The 17,772-nt window shown below is 38.5% G+C and overlaps 1 protein-coding gene across 5 annotated transcripts in view; it reads left to right on the top strand.

The window, feature by feature from the left end:
* The first annotated feature begins 2,091 nt into the window (after positions 1 to 2,091).
* LOC104106129 (uncharacterized) overlaps positions 2,092 to 17,772 on the top strand; it is a 32,823-nt gene continuing 17,142 nt past the window's right edge. For 4 of the 5 annotated variants that reach the window (XR_011412195.1, XM_070188524.1, XM_070188523.1 and 1 more), the window contains exons 1-3: positions 2,126 to 2,550; positions 10,883 to 10,951; positions 11,034 to 11,129. Coding sequence is in view for 4 of the 5 variants with exons in the window: in XM_070188524.1 (XP_070044625.1) it covers positions 2,221 to 2,550; positions 10,883 to 10,951; positions 11,034 to 11,129 (495 nt within the window). In the remaining variant the exon portion in view is untranslated. Of the gene's footprint in view, positions 2,551 to 10,882; positions 10,952 to 11,033; positions 11,130 to 17,772 lie in introns of all 5 variants that reach the window. The other variant, XM_070188521.1, reaches the window with a different exon arrangement.

Raw genomic sequence — 17,772 nt, 5'->3', positions numbered from 1 at the left:
ATCGTGCCCTTCTTTAATGTCAATTATGAAGGCCATTGATGAAGGTGTAACGGTGAGCATAAATGACAAATTCTCTGTAACAGGCAACGCACTAAATGCTGTAGAATATTCTCCATTAAATGCTACCGGTCGGAGGATATTTATTGCATCTTTATGAGTGTCATTCTTTATGGTGACAAACAGGATAATTACCTTCGGTTCTTACTATCCCTCGCCTTAAGTTCCACGTGTCATTCTCTTGGGAGGCCACTTAGCATAGCGTATTTTATCGTATACACCCCCTCCCCAACAAAACAAACAAGTAAAGATTGAGAGAACAATAAGTTTATATCACTCCTCAACTACAATGTCTGAGCATGCCACTCCCCTCGTTGGCTTATTTTTTGTTCTTTTTTTTTAGTTGTGAGAAGAGGGTGAAATGAGGGAAATGAGTTAAGATTTTATTGAAGGAATCGTCTTTAGATTCAATTATAGAAAGTGTCACCTTAGCTTCTTCTTTTATTGTCTCCATTACTTAGCATCCGTTTAATCTGCTTAGTAATTAACAAGCTTTGTTATGTTACTAGTGTTGGCTAATCATTGCTGGATAAATTTTGAGCACACCATCTTTTATCAGGTTTCAATAATATTCCATTGTTTATGCCTGAAAAAGACTTCTCTAAGCCCTTCAGCTAATATAGAGTAACTGCTGATGCATTCTTTATGCCTAACAAAGACTTGCTTATAATGTAGCACTGCTTCATTTGTACTGAGTATTCTACAAAATCTTATGTTTTAATTTGGTTATGAACTTTCTCCTATTATACAATATATACTTTTCAATATAAACTACTGATGTACTTCAATGAAAAAATGTCGCTAGCATGAGGTTTCAATACTTTATATTTCTATGTCTCTCTTGCATTCACCATCTTCTTTGTAGTTTACCTGTATATACGTCTTCTGATGCTATGTACATACGTGTTTCAAACCCCCTAGCTTGTGTATGACAGGTACCACAAATAATAGCCTACTACTTTTTTTATCTACCAAATTACTTTTGTCACTTGTCATTATTGATATCCTTTTGTTTTCCAATATTGCAGAAAATATGGTCAATGCACTTCACTTTATGTAACTTATTGGCATGTATATTTATATTTTTGTTAGCCGGTAAAATATATTGGTCCTGTAACTGATGTAAATAGTGCTTGCTCAAAGACTCACCAGTAATTATGATCTCCTTTTTGGCTTGAATTTGTTTTCTTCGTTCTATGATCTATCGAAGTTTCTAAATAGAAACAAAGTCATTGTTTGTCCCACTGCAAATATGAAATCTAGAGCATTATTTAAATTGTTATACGAAACAAGTAATTCACAATGAGTTTAATGCAGTTAAGTCGTTTACTTTTTTTAATTGAAAATTCTTTTGCTATTCGTCTCAGTTTTTTCATGATAACTTAAAAGGGATTGCTCTATTACTACTGTGTTAATTATAATGTGCGCTATCCGAAAATACGGTAAAGGATACAAATAAATGTACATATGGAATTCCTTTTTAGTTGCTTCTATTACATAAGTATTGATTGCCTATTGATCAATAGTCTCTATACCCATTAAGCTTACTTGAGTTTACATACATGAAAAAAATCCCTACTTTTGAACTTTTGAGAGAATTTTTCTACGAGCTAATAAAATATTGTCATTGGGGATTATATTTGAATAACAAATAAACTGGTACATTTCAAATCCGCATTTGATCATAATACAAGTTACTCTCCATCAAAAGTTATTCATTATTCTCATAAGTAAATATTAGTTGCTAACTTATGAAGTTTTGGGCCGGGCTCAGCACGGGCCATTCCTCACTAGTATTAGATATAACCAGTTAGCCTAAGTTATTATATTTATTATTATTATTATTGTTTTTTAAAAGATAATAAAACCAAATAACACTATACTAATACTATTATTAAGGGTTCGTTTGGTACGCAGAATAAAGTGAAATAGGGTGATCAATTAAATTTATACCATGACCATCAACTAAACATAATATAACTTAATATTGGATATAACACCTTATTAACACCTTATTACATCAAACTTAAAATTATTATTAGTCAGCTTACCAAATGACCCCTAAGTCATCCCCTGCTGTCTTTACCTCGGCTAGTCCGCACTCTAAAAACCATCAAAAGGTGTTTGCTTCTCACTCTTGTAAGTCTCAAACTCCTTTCAAGAATGAGAACCAAATCTGTAACTGGGGCGGGTTTCTTCCTGCTGTTGATCCTTACGACGTCAGATGGGTTCCAGTCCGACGAGCTTCTCGTCGACGATGAAGAGTTCGGTCTCGAAGGTGGAATCCGATCCCGTGCAGCTGATCCCAATGACGTCAAAGTAGGTTCAGCACCTTCTTCTCCTGTTCAGTCGACCCGGAAGAGGTCTACCGGGTCGGGTTCCGATTCAGATTCGAAGATCCAGTTCACTCTAGAACATGCCTTCGGTGACTCAGATTTCTCCCCCGCCGGCACCTTCACTGCTCGCATCAAATCTCCTTCTCATGGTTCCCAGGTTTTCCCCTAATTATTCTTTCTTTTGACGATTGAAACTTTTATATAGTTATCAACGTAATTGTAATTATTTTTTGTTGAAAACTATCTCCTTAATCGTAATTATAGACATTGTTGGGTAATATAAAGATCGCAGAGCACAGGTTGATATCAGTTTACTTAATAATAAAGATAGTTTGTTAATTTCACGGACTTGCAATCTGATTTAAAAAAAGTAATGCGACTAAACAACTTTAAAAGACAAAATGTACAAAGTAATGACTCCAAAATACAATCCATTATCCGTAATATTAAGAATATTTACTGTAACTACATGTATCTGCTGCTCGTGTGAAGCATAACTCTGGATGACTTTGACTAGATGTGACTTGCAAGAATGTTATTTGGACAGAGGGACTAGGAAAACTTAGCCTTTTGGTTCTGGAATGAGGTTGTTGAGATATTGATGGGTGGGGTACTAGCACTTGTTTATATTCACAATTGTTGGGTGTCTTGCAATAATATTTAAGTCTATCATAGTGGTTGTTAAAGAACAATGGCTATAGATGGACATTTTGTTAGAGTGGGAATGACCTTATACTTGTAATTGTACAAGAAGTATCTAGTGAGAACTAGATCATGCTAGAATTTTCCTTTACCCAAAAAAGATCATGCTAGGATTGTCTGTCCGGCTTTTACCCTATATTAAGGTAGAGCATGTATAAATGGCACAACTTCTATAAAGAGTCCATTATGCAACTTGGAAAATGAATCCATTGAGCATTTGTTCTTCATGTCAATATTCAGCTGCAATATGGAGAAGATGCTACATTGGCAAGGGGTTAATATGCAAAGCCAGTGGCGGACGCACGTGGTGGCAAGCGGGTTCAACTGAACCCGCTTCATCAAAAAATAATACTGTGTATATGTATAAATTAGGATTAAAGCTGCGTAAATTTTGTATAAATATTTTATTTGAACTCATTTGACAACTACTATTTTACGACTAAAGTTATGTACTTCTAAGATTAAACCCGCTTGCACAAAATCCTCGATCCGCCACTGTGCAAAGCTGTGGGTTGGCATGGGCTGTTGATCATGCACACATGGAGGTTTTCAGGGGCAATTATATAAAGAATGGCTTTGGCTTGCTGTATATATAGTGTCTGGTGTGAAAGGAATATGAGTATTTTTCAGCAGCAGAGCAGAACTGCCTCGTTGATTATCAATCAGATAGTTCAAGAGGTACACTATAGAGGTGCTATGCTAGCCAGATTAAATAGCAGTTTGAAGAGCCCAAATTTTTACCCTTAGTTAAGCTTTGATTTGTAGATACTGTCACAGTCAAAAAATCCCACCAAAGGTCGTGATGACACCTAACCCACAATGCTAGACAAGCCAATATCCAAACATAGATCAAACTAAGCATAATAAGATATAATATAACTGCTATAGCATAAATACGCGAAATGAATCCTTTAACAACAACAAACACAGAAGTACTACGACAATAGTTTTCCCAAAACCCGGTAGTACAGAGTCATAAGCTCTAAAATAAGATACAACATAATCTCTCGATATTACAAATAATGTCTGAAATGTAAATAACAGTATGATAAAAGAAGGAAGGGGACTCAAAGGGTCTGCGGACAACCATGCAACACTACCTCATGTCTCCTATATTAGCTACTGGGCACCCTCCTGAGGTCCACTCGAGCCAATGCCAGAATTTGCACAAAAATATGCAGAAGTGTAGTATGAGTACGAGACAACGGGTACTCGGTAAGTATTAAGACTAGCCTCGTGAAGTAGTGATGAGGTTCAAGTCATGTGATACCTACTAAGAAATAAACCTGTACAATCCCTATTGATACACAACAAGATTATGCATGCAGATTTGGGGTTGTGTCCAAATGTTTTTTTTTAGTGTACATATTATACTTGGTAAATACATTTTTTTCTCTAACTACCTCCTTCCATAAGGATTGTTCTTCTGAGGCAAATCTCCATAACCATTTTATCATCAAACTTTGATTCTGTACTCTTAAGCTCTTGATTCCTACCCCCTGCCTTTTTGTTAACTGTAAGGGAGTTCCATCCGACCAAATGGATTTTCTTTTTATCACTGTTGCCTTCCCATAAGAAATTTCTTCTCAAGGCATCTATTATGTTCACTATGTTCACTGGCATAGGGAATAGGGACATCATATATGTAGGTAATGCATCAAGAATTATATTTATCAGAATTAATCTTCCTCCCCTAGACAAATACTGATTCTTCCCGTGAGCTAGCTTCTTCTCACATTTCTCTAAGACCCCATTCCATATCTTTTTTGTCTTGCTTTTGGACCCCAGCGGCATCCCCAAATATACTGTGGGCAGTGTCCCAATATTGCCTCCAAGAATGACAGCCAAGTTTTGTAAGTCACTAACCTCATTAACTAGATAAATAAAACTTTTATACCAGTTAATGTGTAATCCAGAAGTAGCTTCAAATAGAATAAATATAACCCTCAGCATTTGCAGTTGTTCTCTGTCAGCTTCACAAAACACCAGGGTATCATCTGCATATTGTAAGTGGGAAATCTCCATGTTACTGTCTACCCTAGAATTCACCTTGAAGCCCCATATCCAATTATTTGATTGAGCAATCTTCAACATATCATTCAAACCTTCCATAGCTATGATAAATAAAAAGGGAGACAATGGGTCACCCTGTCTCAGACCCGTCTGGGACGGAAAAAACCCAGCAGGAGACCCATTAATCAGAATTTAAAATCTCACAGTGCTAATGCTTTGCAGTACTTAACCCAACCCACCCATCTACCACCAAAAGCCATCTTCCTCAAAGTTTCCAGCAGAAAGTTCCAGTTCAGATGATCATAAGCCTTCTCAATATCTAGTTTGCATAGTATCCCAGGTTCCTTGCTCAAAATTCTTGAATCAACACATTTATTGGCAATTAAAATGGCATCCATAATGTGTATGCCCCTAATGAAAGCCATTTGTTGAGTATCCACCAACTTGTGCACCACTTTCTTAATCCTCCCTGTCAGCAATTTGGAGATGATTTTGTAAATACTGCCTATCAGACTAATTGGTCTAAAGTCCTTCAATTCTTTAGCTCCCACCTTCTTAGGAATTAATGCTACAAAGGTAGCATTAAAACTTTTCTCAAATATTCCTTGGTCCGGAAAGTTCTGTACAACATCTACCACTTATTTATTCACCACTTCCCAACATTGATGGTAGAAAGCCATTGAAAAACTGTCAGATTCCGGTGCTTTGTCCCCTGCACATGCCTTTACACTATCCCATATCTCCTGAATTTCAAACGGACTTTGCAACATTTGATTGTCCTCATGGGTAATCATAGGGAAATTCCTAAGATTACCCTGTGGCCTCCACTCCTGTTCTTGAGAGTATAGTTTTTGGTAAAAAGAGACAATCTCTCTCTTAATATCTCCTTGGTTGTTAACAGGTTCCCCTTCTACTACCAGTTGATCAATGTTATTATATCTCCTGTGTGCATTTGCAGTTCTGTGAAAAAAATTGTATTTATGTCCCCTTGTTTCAACCATAAAGTTCTGGTTCTTTGCCTCCAAGCCACCTCCTCACGTTTTGCAAACTCCTCAAGTTCCATAGACAAGGAAGTTTTTGCATAAATTTCCTCGTCATTCAGGGGTCTTTGGTCATGAATCTCCTCCAGTTCCTGAATCCTTCATCCCATTCTTTAGATATTAAAAATCTATGAAGTCTTGCTCCTATAACATTTCTATCCCCCTTTTTCCAAGTGTACTTGCCTCCTGCTAAGTGTAGATCTACCAATTCCATGTCGTCAATAAATTATGAGAAATCCTTCATGGCTCTTGTGATTCTATTGCAGTTTTTCTTTTCTGATGGGAACCTCACAGTGTTAAAATCTCCACAAACTACCCATGGCCCAACAAATAATCCCCTAGCCCGTGCCAACTCCCACCACACTTCTTCCATTTTTATTCTGTCATTAGGTGCATATACACTAGATAAATGCCAAAAAAACTCCTGAGTCTTACCAGTAAACTTACAGGTAATTGAGTGTGCTCCGAGACTACTAACCTCCCCATCCCAATAATCAATATCTGCTGTCCCACAAGACAATAATTCCCCCTCTAGTCCCACTAACTTCTAATTGTGCAAATTTGGCCGCCCACAATTCTTTTACAATCCCCCTGATATCCCCCTCTAATTTGGACTCCTGGAAACAAAAACATCTGCTTTCCAGCTGTGCATCAAACTTCTCACCAAACTCCTCTTCCTTTGTCGATTTAACCCCCTAACATTCCATGAAAAAATGTTAACCTTCATTGATCTTTTATAATGAGATATCCCCCCTTACTTCTAGTCCCATTGCTTTTGAAACTACTCTCCATCTCCGGCCCTTTCAATTCCTTGAAACCCTTTCTTTTGGAGTTTCAAATCACCTGTGCTGTTGACTTCCCTTTGTTTCCTTGCCTTTTGTTGTCAATTTTTGTAAAAAGCTCGAAAGCTTCTTTCTCACCGCCATGGAAATCCTCGCTAAATTCCTTGCTAACTCTGATGATGTTCTGATGAACCCAAATTGTAGCATCAAATTCTGGGTCCTTCTCTTCCTCTAAACTCATCAAGTTTAAAGGTATTGCCTCTTCAATTGCCCAATTGACAGTTTTCACCATGGCTTCTGCATGCATGTGTATGCTATTGATGCTCTGTATTTCTCCTGGACTTGCTTTCTCTTGTATTAGTGACAAAGCATTGCCCTCTTCGATCAACTCTTACTGAAATTTCTCCCCATCTCCTTCTTAAGCTTCTCTGTTATTTTCTTCCACTGAATGCTCTTCTATGCAGGCTATAACTTGTGATTCTAGTGAAGTGCTCCATTCGTTTGCTACTATCTCCTCTAAAAAAGGGTTAGGCCTGGGCTCTATTTTACCAGCCCTAAAAGTATTCTCTACTGGTAAGCATTGGGCCAAAATATTAGAGCCCAAAATCCTCACATTGTTTGGTTGGCCCATTTTTAAACCTGGGAGTACAGAAGACCCCTTCTTACGTGAAAAGTCACGGGTGGACTTCAAATAACCTTTTGAACTTCCCACGTGCCCCGTCAAATCAGAGTTATATTGAGCCCCTCCCCTTGTACTATGGGTGTCCTCTTTTACCCAAAGGTCCGATTGTCTCTCTCCTCCATCTACTCCGGTACTGGTACGCACCGGAGTTTCGCACCAGATCTGAACCTCTGAGACTATACCTTCAAACTCCAACTTCACGACTTTTGGATCTAATCCTCCATCACCTCTAACCTTCAATCTTGCCCATTTCAAGTGATTTTTAACTCTGTTTCTTCCTCATTTGGATCCAGCCACCGCAGAAATCCCCAACTTCTTTAAACACCTTTTGAGACCACAAGTGTAGAGGAAGCCCTATCAGTCTGATCCATACCTGATTAATCTTCTCGTTTCTTGGCACCGAACCCGCTGTCGGAGACCACCATTGAAGTTTAACTTTGTGCTTTTTCCAGCTCCAATCACCTCTCAGAACATGTTCGGCAGTGACTTTCGAAGAGAATTCAAAGAGAAATAGGTTATGACCCATCTCATATATGTTGGTACCATGAGCTTGCTTCCAAGTGCTGCTTGCCCAACGGCGTATCTCCGATAGAACAGGGATATCAGAGATGTCTTCTGGGAGGCTACCCACCAAACTTCTGCCTAGAAGGACGTTTTGTGTTGGGTTGGATTCTCCGGATATGCGTATTGTATCTCCTTCTGTCTGGATCATGGCTTCATTCATTTCTCTAGAAGACCATTTATGTCTTCTGGTTGTTTCTGAGTACAAAAGCCCTTCCTCTGTAATTCTTGGAGCATTTATAACTGTTCTGTTGCTTTTGTTATTAATGAACCTTTCGATCTTTAATGCAATATCCAGCCATCCCGTATTAAATGCCATCTCGGGTATAATAATGACTGATCTCCTTCTTCCTTGGACGCTGATGATGGTTATGTATCGAGCATAATTGTTATAGTTCCTGGCACAGAAAAACTCAGAAAAATGATCATGAAATTTCCATCTCTTTACATGATTGCCCTTGATTTTTGATGCTTCCTTCAATGTCTCGCATAACCACGCCATTGTCTTCCTGTTGAAAGTGGTTCTTCTGATTAGGTTCCTACCGCGCTCCGTCCATTCATACCACTCGTCGGCTCTGGTCACACTTCTAATAATATCATATGACTTAAATCCCACTGCAAAATAAATGATATTGTCACCCATGACTAATAAGGTTAATAATCTTAAACTTTTGTTGATAAAACACTGCTTAAATTCCGGCCAGTCAACCGAAATTTCCCCTGAAAAAGTGGTTAGGATGAAAGACAAGACTAGAAAGAAATTAGTCTTGGGAAATGTGCCTGGGAGCATTCAAAATTTTTCCATACTGGTGTAGCCTTGAAATTTTCAAGTTCTCGTTAGATTCTGGGGGATAATTATCATCAGTGTGCAGTATGTTGTTCTTAGTGTTGCAGCAACTTCATTTTTTTGTAAAGCTGTATTACAGCAACTTTGTAGCAGCTTATAAATAGGTTGCGTATGTATCTTAAATCATGCTACGTCTTGTCATTAATATTTTGAATAGAAGTTGCACCCAAGGGTGTGGCCTAGTGGTCAATGAAGTGGAAGGAGAACCATGAGTTCTCAGGTTCTCAAATCCCAGGGATGCAAAAAGCACTAGGTGATTCTTCCCATCAGCCTAAGCCTTGGTAGCAGAATTTTCTGGTACGTGTGCTAGTGTGAGGTACCTGCTACCCGATGGAATAGTCGAGGTGTGCATTTGTTTGATTGGTAAAATAAAAGTTTTTTGTTTCAGTTATTCAATTAGAGTTGTCAGTGATAAAACTGTTGAGAGCCTAGATAAACCTGTACCTGTTCCTATCTCTCTCCCCTCTTGTCATGTCCTCTCAAATACCATCCTAGTTCTTGCAATTAGGTGAGAAAATTACTCTTTCTGTAATTTAGTACTTGCCTCCTCTCAAAGACCAAGAGAAACAACATACTAGCATCTCACAGATATATGCCATCTGTATCAGATGGCCACAATGAGATATTAAGTAGTAATGAAATGATAGGAGAAGTTATTTAAGATATTACCCGTCCAAATGGAATTGAAAAAAAAGACGTAATTACTGATATGCAATCTCACATTCATTTGCAAATCATTTAAAGCTGAAATATGACAACTTTTTGGACTTTAAACATCTGGGGTTAAAATCATTCTACATTTATTGAGATGTTGAGCCAGTTCCATTTCTTGGGATTAGAATTAGGAAACATTCCTTACTAAGGGTGTAGAAGTGTTATATTGGCATGTGTTTTTTTTGTTGTTTTTTTTGAACTGTCGTTTAAGTTTATTACTTCCCAAGCAAGCAACTAGCAGGAGTAACAAGTTCTGATCTGGCTCGTTATGAATTGATATTAGTTGTTTCTGCCTTCTGTGGTAATTGCAGCTAGATATAAAAAGCTTTTAAGTTTTAAGGCATTAGCAGCTACTTAAGAGAAGAGTATGTGGTAGCTTTGGCTTATAGAAAGCTTGTGTAGCGGGCTAGCAATGATAGAGTTATCCAGAAACTTAGGTAAGTACTCAACTTTTCATGATGCCATATAAATGTCTCTAGCATTCAATTGAGGGAGGTGGAACAGAGGAAATCTCTTTGGTAGGTTGAAGAGCTTTTTCAATATTTTATAACAAGATTGTGCTTTGAGCCCCACTTTTATTCAAATTCTTTGAAGCAGTAAATTATCTAGAGTTTTGTCCAGCTATCATTTTCACATGAAACAACTCTTATCTTAATAACATCCCATATTAAAATTGCTAATAAATTTTGTTGGAGAGAGAGTCCAATAGCTAAGGTAATAAGTGTGTGTTTAAAGTGATGAAGAGATGTGAAGTGAGGGAATTATTGCTTCATGGGTGAAGGCATGCGCTTTAGAGAAGTTTTCGCTATCCACAACTTGATTTCTGTGTCGCTTTTTTGAACATCATCTTTGAGTTGGATTAATAATGGTTGTATATTGGATGCTGAAATTAGTTATGTTAATTGCAGTTTAATTTTTAATGTACTAAATTCATAGATGGTTGATACTTTTTTTAATTTCTCGAATTCCCGTACATTGTGCGCTTCACTTCAAAGAACTCACTTTTCGCTTCAACTCCAATGGATCTGGTCGCTTTTTGTGCTTTTCACTTTCAATAATTCTTGGCTGACTTTTACTGTCCACCTATGTCTGGTTGATGTTTGACTTTTTACCATCCAGTAATAGATTTTTTGCACTTCTTGTTGCAGACGCAAACGCTGACAAAGCTTCGCTTCTCCAGAAATGCTTTTACTGAAACAGAGAAGGAGGATTTCAAAGTAATTCTATTTTCTGTTCGTACAATCATGGCACCCTTTTTGTTTTATTTGTAACTTTTCTTGTGAATTTTATGTGATGCAGAAACTTTTGAAAGGTGATGACTTTTACAGAATAAGAGTACCGTCAAAAGTATTGAACCTTCCTGGAAGAGAATATGTTCTTTCCTCGGTGAAAGCAGTAAGTTTGGAACTATTGTGGCTAGAAGTATCAGCATTTTGTACATGTGGTGTCTATACATTTAAACATTCGTAAGGAAGGAATAGTTTGAAATGGTGTCAATACTTTGCCTTTGTGTACACTGTACAGATGTATGCCCATGTCTTTCTGTCCTTGTGACATTGAAATCTTAGGAATAGGAAAGTTAAATATTATGGTGAATGACAGCACGAGTTTTCTTTTATCAAGCAAGGGCATTTTGTCTGTAAAACTTCTTTCTGGGAAGAAACTTTCATGTAATTTAACACATACTTTCTAAAGGGCAAGTTTTCTTTTATCTAGCGAGGGCATTTTAGCTAGTAAAATTTGTTTGTCAGAACAAGAAGTTTCATATATTTGCGACTTTAATACTGTATCTCTTATGGAATCTTAATAGAAATATTGAAACTTATTAACTTCTTTCTGGTGCTACTGGATCTGCGTATGTGCATTTAGCCTTGCTCTTGTTTTGAGTTAAAATTTATATCGCCCTAGGAAGATTTAAATCATTGAGAAGCCGTCCAGAGTGCTAATTAACAATTGCTTACCCCAGTTAGATATTTCTCCCCCTCAAGAAAAAGAAAAAGTAGTGCATAAAAAGCTGAATGAGCTAGTTTGTCCCCCTTTACAATTTTATTCCTCTGTTTTGTTAGATGTAAACAGCATTGAGAAAAAGTTCCCAAGAGGGCCCTTTCTTGCTCAATGATACTTAATCATAGTTTTATTCTGTGAAAGTCTACAGCTCGCTGGCTGCTCTGCCTATAGTATCCAGTTTCTTGATATTGATTTTTATTTTGTACCTTGGAATTATCGGTTGGTTTAAATTGATTATCCAATCTTAACCTTTGTAGTACAAACTCTGAATTCTTTTCAACTTAGGTGCTCTCCTTTGTCACACACGATCCTTTATACTCTATTTTTTTTGAAAAAGTTGACAATTATATTCTTCAGCACCCAAAAAACAGGGCTGGTATCTAATATTTTCAAGTATAACCCCTGAAAATCTTACAGAGAATCAAAAAGGTCTAGTAGTGATTCTACATCACCTTTCAACTGTTCTTTACACCAAAAATGAAAAAGAGAAATGCAAGAACTCTTGATTTTCTATGTTGAACTGCTCTTGCCTTCAAAACATCTTGCATTCCTCTCGTTCCAAATTGTCCACCATATGCAAACTGGAACAATCTTCCACCATTCCTTGTGACAGGTTCTTCCCCTAATACTGTTCCAGCTGCATATCAGGCCAATGATATCTTTGGACATCACCCAAACAATACCAGCTAGTGCTATAAAGAGCTGCCAAAGTTGTCTAGTAATAACATAATGTAAGAAAAGATGTTCATTGGTTTCATCTTCCTGGACAACATAATGTAAGAAAAGATGTTCATTGATTTCATCTTCCTGCTGACATAGAAAGCATGTAGAGCTAGTCTGAATACCTCTTCTTTGAAGAATTTCTAGAGTGAGGCAGGCTTTTCTTACCACTAACCATGAAAGCAAGTAACTTTGAATGGTACTTTGATCTTCCAAATCTTTTATCAAGGCCAAGGATTGTTGGGATGTCCTCTAGATGATAGATAGTTGTATGCTGGCTTAACTGTAAATTTAGAGCTACTGCCTCCTTTCCATGTAAGAGAGTCCTCCGCCTCACTTAATCCTGCAAAACGTTCTAGCATTTTAAGAATCTCAGTAGCTCTAGTGACTTCCCAGTCATTGAGAAGCCTTCTAAAAATTAGGTTCCAGCCCTGGGAGCTCCAAGATTCTTCTACTGTGGCATTAGGTGAAGTGGTGAGATTGAATAGATCAGGAAAAAGGTCTTTCAATGCTCCATGACCAATCCAATCATCATGCCAGAATGATACCTTCCTCCCATTTCCTATCCTAAAACCTGTGTTTGTTGAAAACTCCTTCCATAGATTCCTGATGGCTTTCCAATTGCCAACTCCATAAGGAGTTCTCATTGGTTTGGTGCTCCAATGTCCTGATTGCTCATACCCGCATGTGACAACTTGTCTCCATAAGGCTTGCTTCTCAGTGTTGAATCTCCACAACCATTTCATTAAGAGGCTCTTGTTTTGCAAACTTAAGTTTCTAATGCCTAGACCGCCAACTGTCTTGCTGGAGATGAGAGTGTTCCAGTTGACAAGATGGGAACCTTTGGACTCCCTGTTGCCTTCCCAAATAAAGTTCCTCCTCAGCTGGTCAATTCTTCTCCTTACTTTGGCTGGGATAGGAAATAAGGACATAATGTAGGTGGGCAGGAGTTAAGTATTGTGCTTTCCACCTTGTAAGTCTCTTTTCACATATATCCAAGTACCCCTTCACATATATATGCAACTTTGTTCTTGGAACCTAATTATAATCCCAAATACTTAGTTGGTAAATTTCCTACTTCACAACACAAAATGCCAGCTAGAATTGGACTGTGGAGGATCTACTAGCTGTAGATCATTGATTGTGTCGGAGAAATCTCTCATAGCTCTGGTTAGACAGTGGTTGTTGCTTCTTTCATTTGAGTGTATGGTTGTGTTGAAATCCCCACAAACCACCCATGGCCCATTACAAAGCCCTTTTGAGGCTGCTAGCTCCCACCATAAGTCTTGCCTCTAAATTCTAGAATTTGAGGCATATATCCCTTTGATGAACCATGAGAAATCTTGGCCTATTGCAGTCAATCTACAAGAGATACTCTGACTACTAGAAGTAATCAACTCCCCTTCTAATATTCTTTTATCCCACATGATAAGAATTTCCCCACTAGTACCAATAGCTTCAAGATTGACAAAATCCACCCATCTACTCCCCCATAAATGTCTGGCAACAAGAGTTATCACCTTCTATCTTTGTTTCTTGAAGAACCACTACATCACATCTCCATTCATTTAGAGCAGTTTTAATAAGTCCCCTTTTCTCCCCATCATTCAATCCCCACACGTTCCATGACAGTATATCGATCTTCATTAATCAACTTTGAGGGTGCCTCTCCCCCTGACCCTAGACTTCCCATCTTTATATTTGATGCATGATTTTAACCTCTTTAATTGCTTCTGACCTTTTGGTTTGATTGCAGTGTTGCTTAAGGTTGTGGTATCTTCCATCTTCTTGTGCCTTCTACTGTCAATCTTCATGAATAAAGACATGACATCCCCTTCACACCCTTCAAAATCAACCCCAAATTGCTTAGTTTAAGAACATTCATATGCACCCACAATGAAGCTTCTTCTTCCTCCCTTTGTATTTGCATGTCAATTGGAATAGCTTCTTCATCAATACATGCAGATGGATCCCCAAAAATAACCAACTGTTTGCTACCCTCGTCCCCATGCAATGACTCCCCTTCTCTGATGAGTTGAGTTCCCTGGACCGAGTGCAAGATTAGAGGAACCTGTACCAAGTCCTCTTCAATGCTCAGAATAGAGTCAGTAGAAAGAGAAGAAGAATTGAGTTCCAAAAGCATAGGATCAAAATGGTCTTCCTTCATCTCTTTTGTCTGCTCCTTCGAAGACATAAACATCAACACTTCCAAAGATGGCAATTGAGATCCAGAAATTTGCCTGATGTCTATTTGGTTAGTAATAATCAGCCCATTAGAGTCTTTGGTAGATGGGCCATTAGAATGTTCGTCAGTTGGGCCTTTAGGGATAGCCACATGTGGTCCCTCAAATTCTTGGATTTGCATCTGCAATAAAGGGTCAAAAGAATTAGGATCCGCACCAATTAAGAATTTAGGGTTGGGCCTTTGCACCAAGAATCAGTTGATGGATCTGTCAAAATTGAGCCCACACGAATTAATTAACTTTGGCCCAGAACTCCCTTTTGTTTAAAGAGTTCAACATCAACCTCACGTGACTCGGGCACGTGATGTTACACTGTAGAGGTACTATGAGCAGGTATTGATTGAAGGATGAATGAACCAAAACATGTAACAACTAATTGACAGGTAACAAGGCATGAATAACTAGGCATGAATAACAAACAAGGACATGTGGCAAATCAAAGCATGTAACGAAATATAACATAGAATAAATAAAGATATAAAGGTAAATAGCCCAACCCGCATGCTTGAACCCATGGCAACACATATGCACTCGTCACCTCGCATATACGCCGTTTCTACACATAGGTTCACGTAGCAAATAGACCAAACAAGTCCTAATTCTCTCAAGGCAAAGTTAAACATGATACTTACCTCTTTCCGCAACCAAATCAATACTCAACCACGACGTTTTCTTTGGAACAAGCCTCCAAACCAACCGAATCTAGCAAAATATCGTTCAAACAATTCAAAATAAGCTTTAGAAACTACCCACGAGTGAAAACGATTCAATCTTTAGTTAAATTGAAAAAATCAACCCCGGGCTCGCTTGGTCAAAGCCCGAGATTCAGACCAAACCCGATTACCCATTCACCCCCGAGCCCGGTTATGTGATTTGTTTCGAAATCCGACCTCAATTCGAGATCTAAATCTCAATTTTAGAAAATCCCTTAATTCTATCCGAAACCCCTAATTTCTACAATGAAATTTCTTAGATTTGATGTTAACAATTCATGAAAAGTAATGGGAATTGATTGAAAACTAGTTAAGATTACTTAGTGTTCACAAATGCCATGTCCGCAAATGCGAGGCACTGGTCGCAAATACAAACAGTGCATTAGATACACAGATTTGCGAAGGACACCCCCTTAGCTTCGCAAATGCGAAGATCCAGCCCCCAGTCCATGCTCGCACATGCGATCACTGACCGCAAAAGTGAGGCTCGCAAATGCGAGCTAGACCTCGCAAATGCGAGATCTGCAACTGACTATCAGCAACTGAAATGCATCAGTTATTCCGAATCAATCCGCAACGCCTCCGAAACTCACCTGAGCCTCTCGGGTTCCAAACCAAACATGCACACAAGTATATTAACATCATACAAACTTGCTCGCTACCTCAAATCATCAAAATAACATCAAATAACAAGAATCGATCCTCAAAACTCAAGATTTCAACTTGAAAACTCAACTTTCACAATTTTTCACATAACACGCCGAAATTTGCTCGGTTCACCCCGGACCCCAACCAAACATGCGTACAAGCCCCAAAACATCATACGAACCTACCGGAATGTCAAAACACCGATCCGAGGTCGTTTACCCAAAATGTTGACCATGGTCAACTCTAGCCTCATTTTAAGTCAAAAATCACATTTTCATCAAAATTTTACGTAAAAGCTTTCCGGAAAACGACACGGATCACGCACGCAAATCGATAAACATCAAATAAAGCTATGGGGAGTCTCGAAACACAGAAATAACGGCTAGTACCCAAAACGACCTTATCGGGTTCACAGCTGTCCACTTGTATATCTTTCGGCACCTTACTCCCATCTCCCTTCACTTTGATTCTAGCCCAGTGTAAATGGTTTTTTAGTGTTGTCTCCTCTTCCGTTTCAATCCAACCACCACATTGATTACCTATTGCTTTGAAAACTTTCTGTGACCCAAGGTTAATAGGAAGTCCCAGAAGCCTAATCCAAACCCAATTACGCTCCACCTCTTCAGGCCAACAGCCAGTAGTAGGTGTCCACCATTCAAGGATCACTTTGGTCTTCTTCCAATACCATTCACCCTTAAGAACATGTTCAGCATCCTTCGTTGAAGTTCAAACAAGAACTTGTAATCGTTCATCTTGTACACATTCACACCAAAGGTAGATTTCCATGTGTCACAGGCCCATCTCCGGATGTCATTCAAAGTTGGAGTCTCCTTCATAGGAGTCAGAACTTTTTCAACTATGCACCTTCTTAGCACATCTTTGTCCGATAATTCTGAACCCCCAGGGATGATGACTTTGGAATTGTTGGATTTGATCGGAGAAGATTTCGTCCCTTCTGATGGCCATCTACTGGTTCTGATTACTTCGTTATAGGACGACTCTCGCTGTGGGTTTCTGACAATAGGGACATTCTTCTCTTCTTCTGGGACATTTATGAACCTTTGTATTTTTTGAGCTATGATTCCCCACCCTGCCTTAAATGTAACTTCTGGTGTAATAATGACATACCTGCGCTGCCCCTGTACAGCAATGAAACTGATGTACCTTCCGTGATCATTGTATTTAAGAGTGCTATAAAATTCTGCATAGTGACATATTCCACCTCCTTATTGCCCTGCCATGCTCCTTTGAGGCCACATTAAATACCTCTACGACCCACTTCATAACTTTGAGGCTTACATACAATTGCTTCCCTCATCAGGTTCCTGCTACGTTCAACCCATTCGAACCAAACTTCAGACCTAGAACAATTTTTTGTAATGTGAAAGGATTTAAAACCAGTATGATAGTAAATCCTGTCACTATCCATATTAACAGAATAACACGATTGGGGTTTAAACAATAATCACAGTAGGTGAGGGGGTGAATTCCGGTGGAGAATCACACCGGAAAAGGTTATTCGACAGTCCTAGAAAGTAGGAAAGGGAAGTGTCTCGGGAATGGTGCCTGGGAGCATTTTGCTCAAAGGTTCTTTACCTTAATGCAGGTCATTTCTCGTCTATTTTTATATTTCCATTTCAGACAATGGAATTTCCTTTGTGATTTGGCTAATTATTCCGGTATTTTCCTGGAATACTGCAAGCTTCA

Source organism: Nicotiana tomentosiformis, chromosome 11, assembly GCF_000390325.3.
Source record: "Nicotiana tomentosiformis chromosome 11, ASM39032v3, whole genome shotgun sequence".
Taxonomy (NCBI): Eukaryota; Viridiplantae; Streptophyta; class Magnoliopsida; order Solanales; family Solanaceae; genus Nicotiana; species Nicotiana tomentosiformis.
The sequence above is the reverse complement of the archived record's forward strand: the minus strand, read 5'-3'. Positions and strand labels throughout refer to the sequence as shown.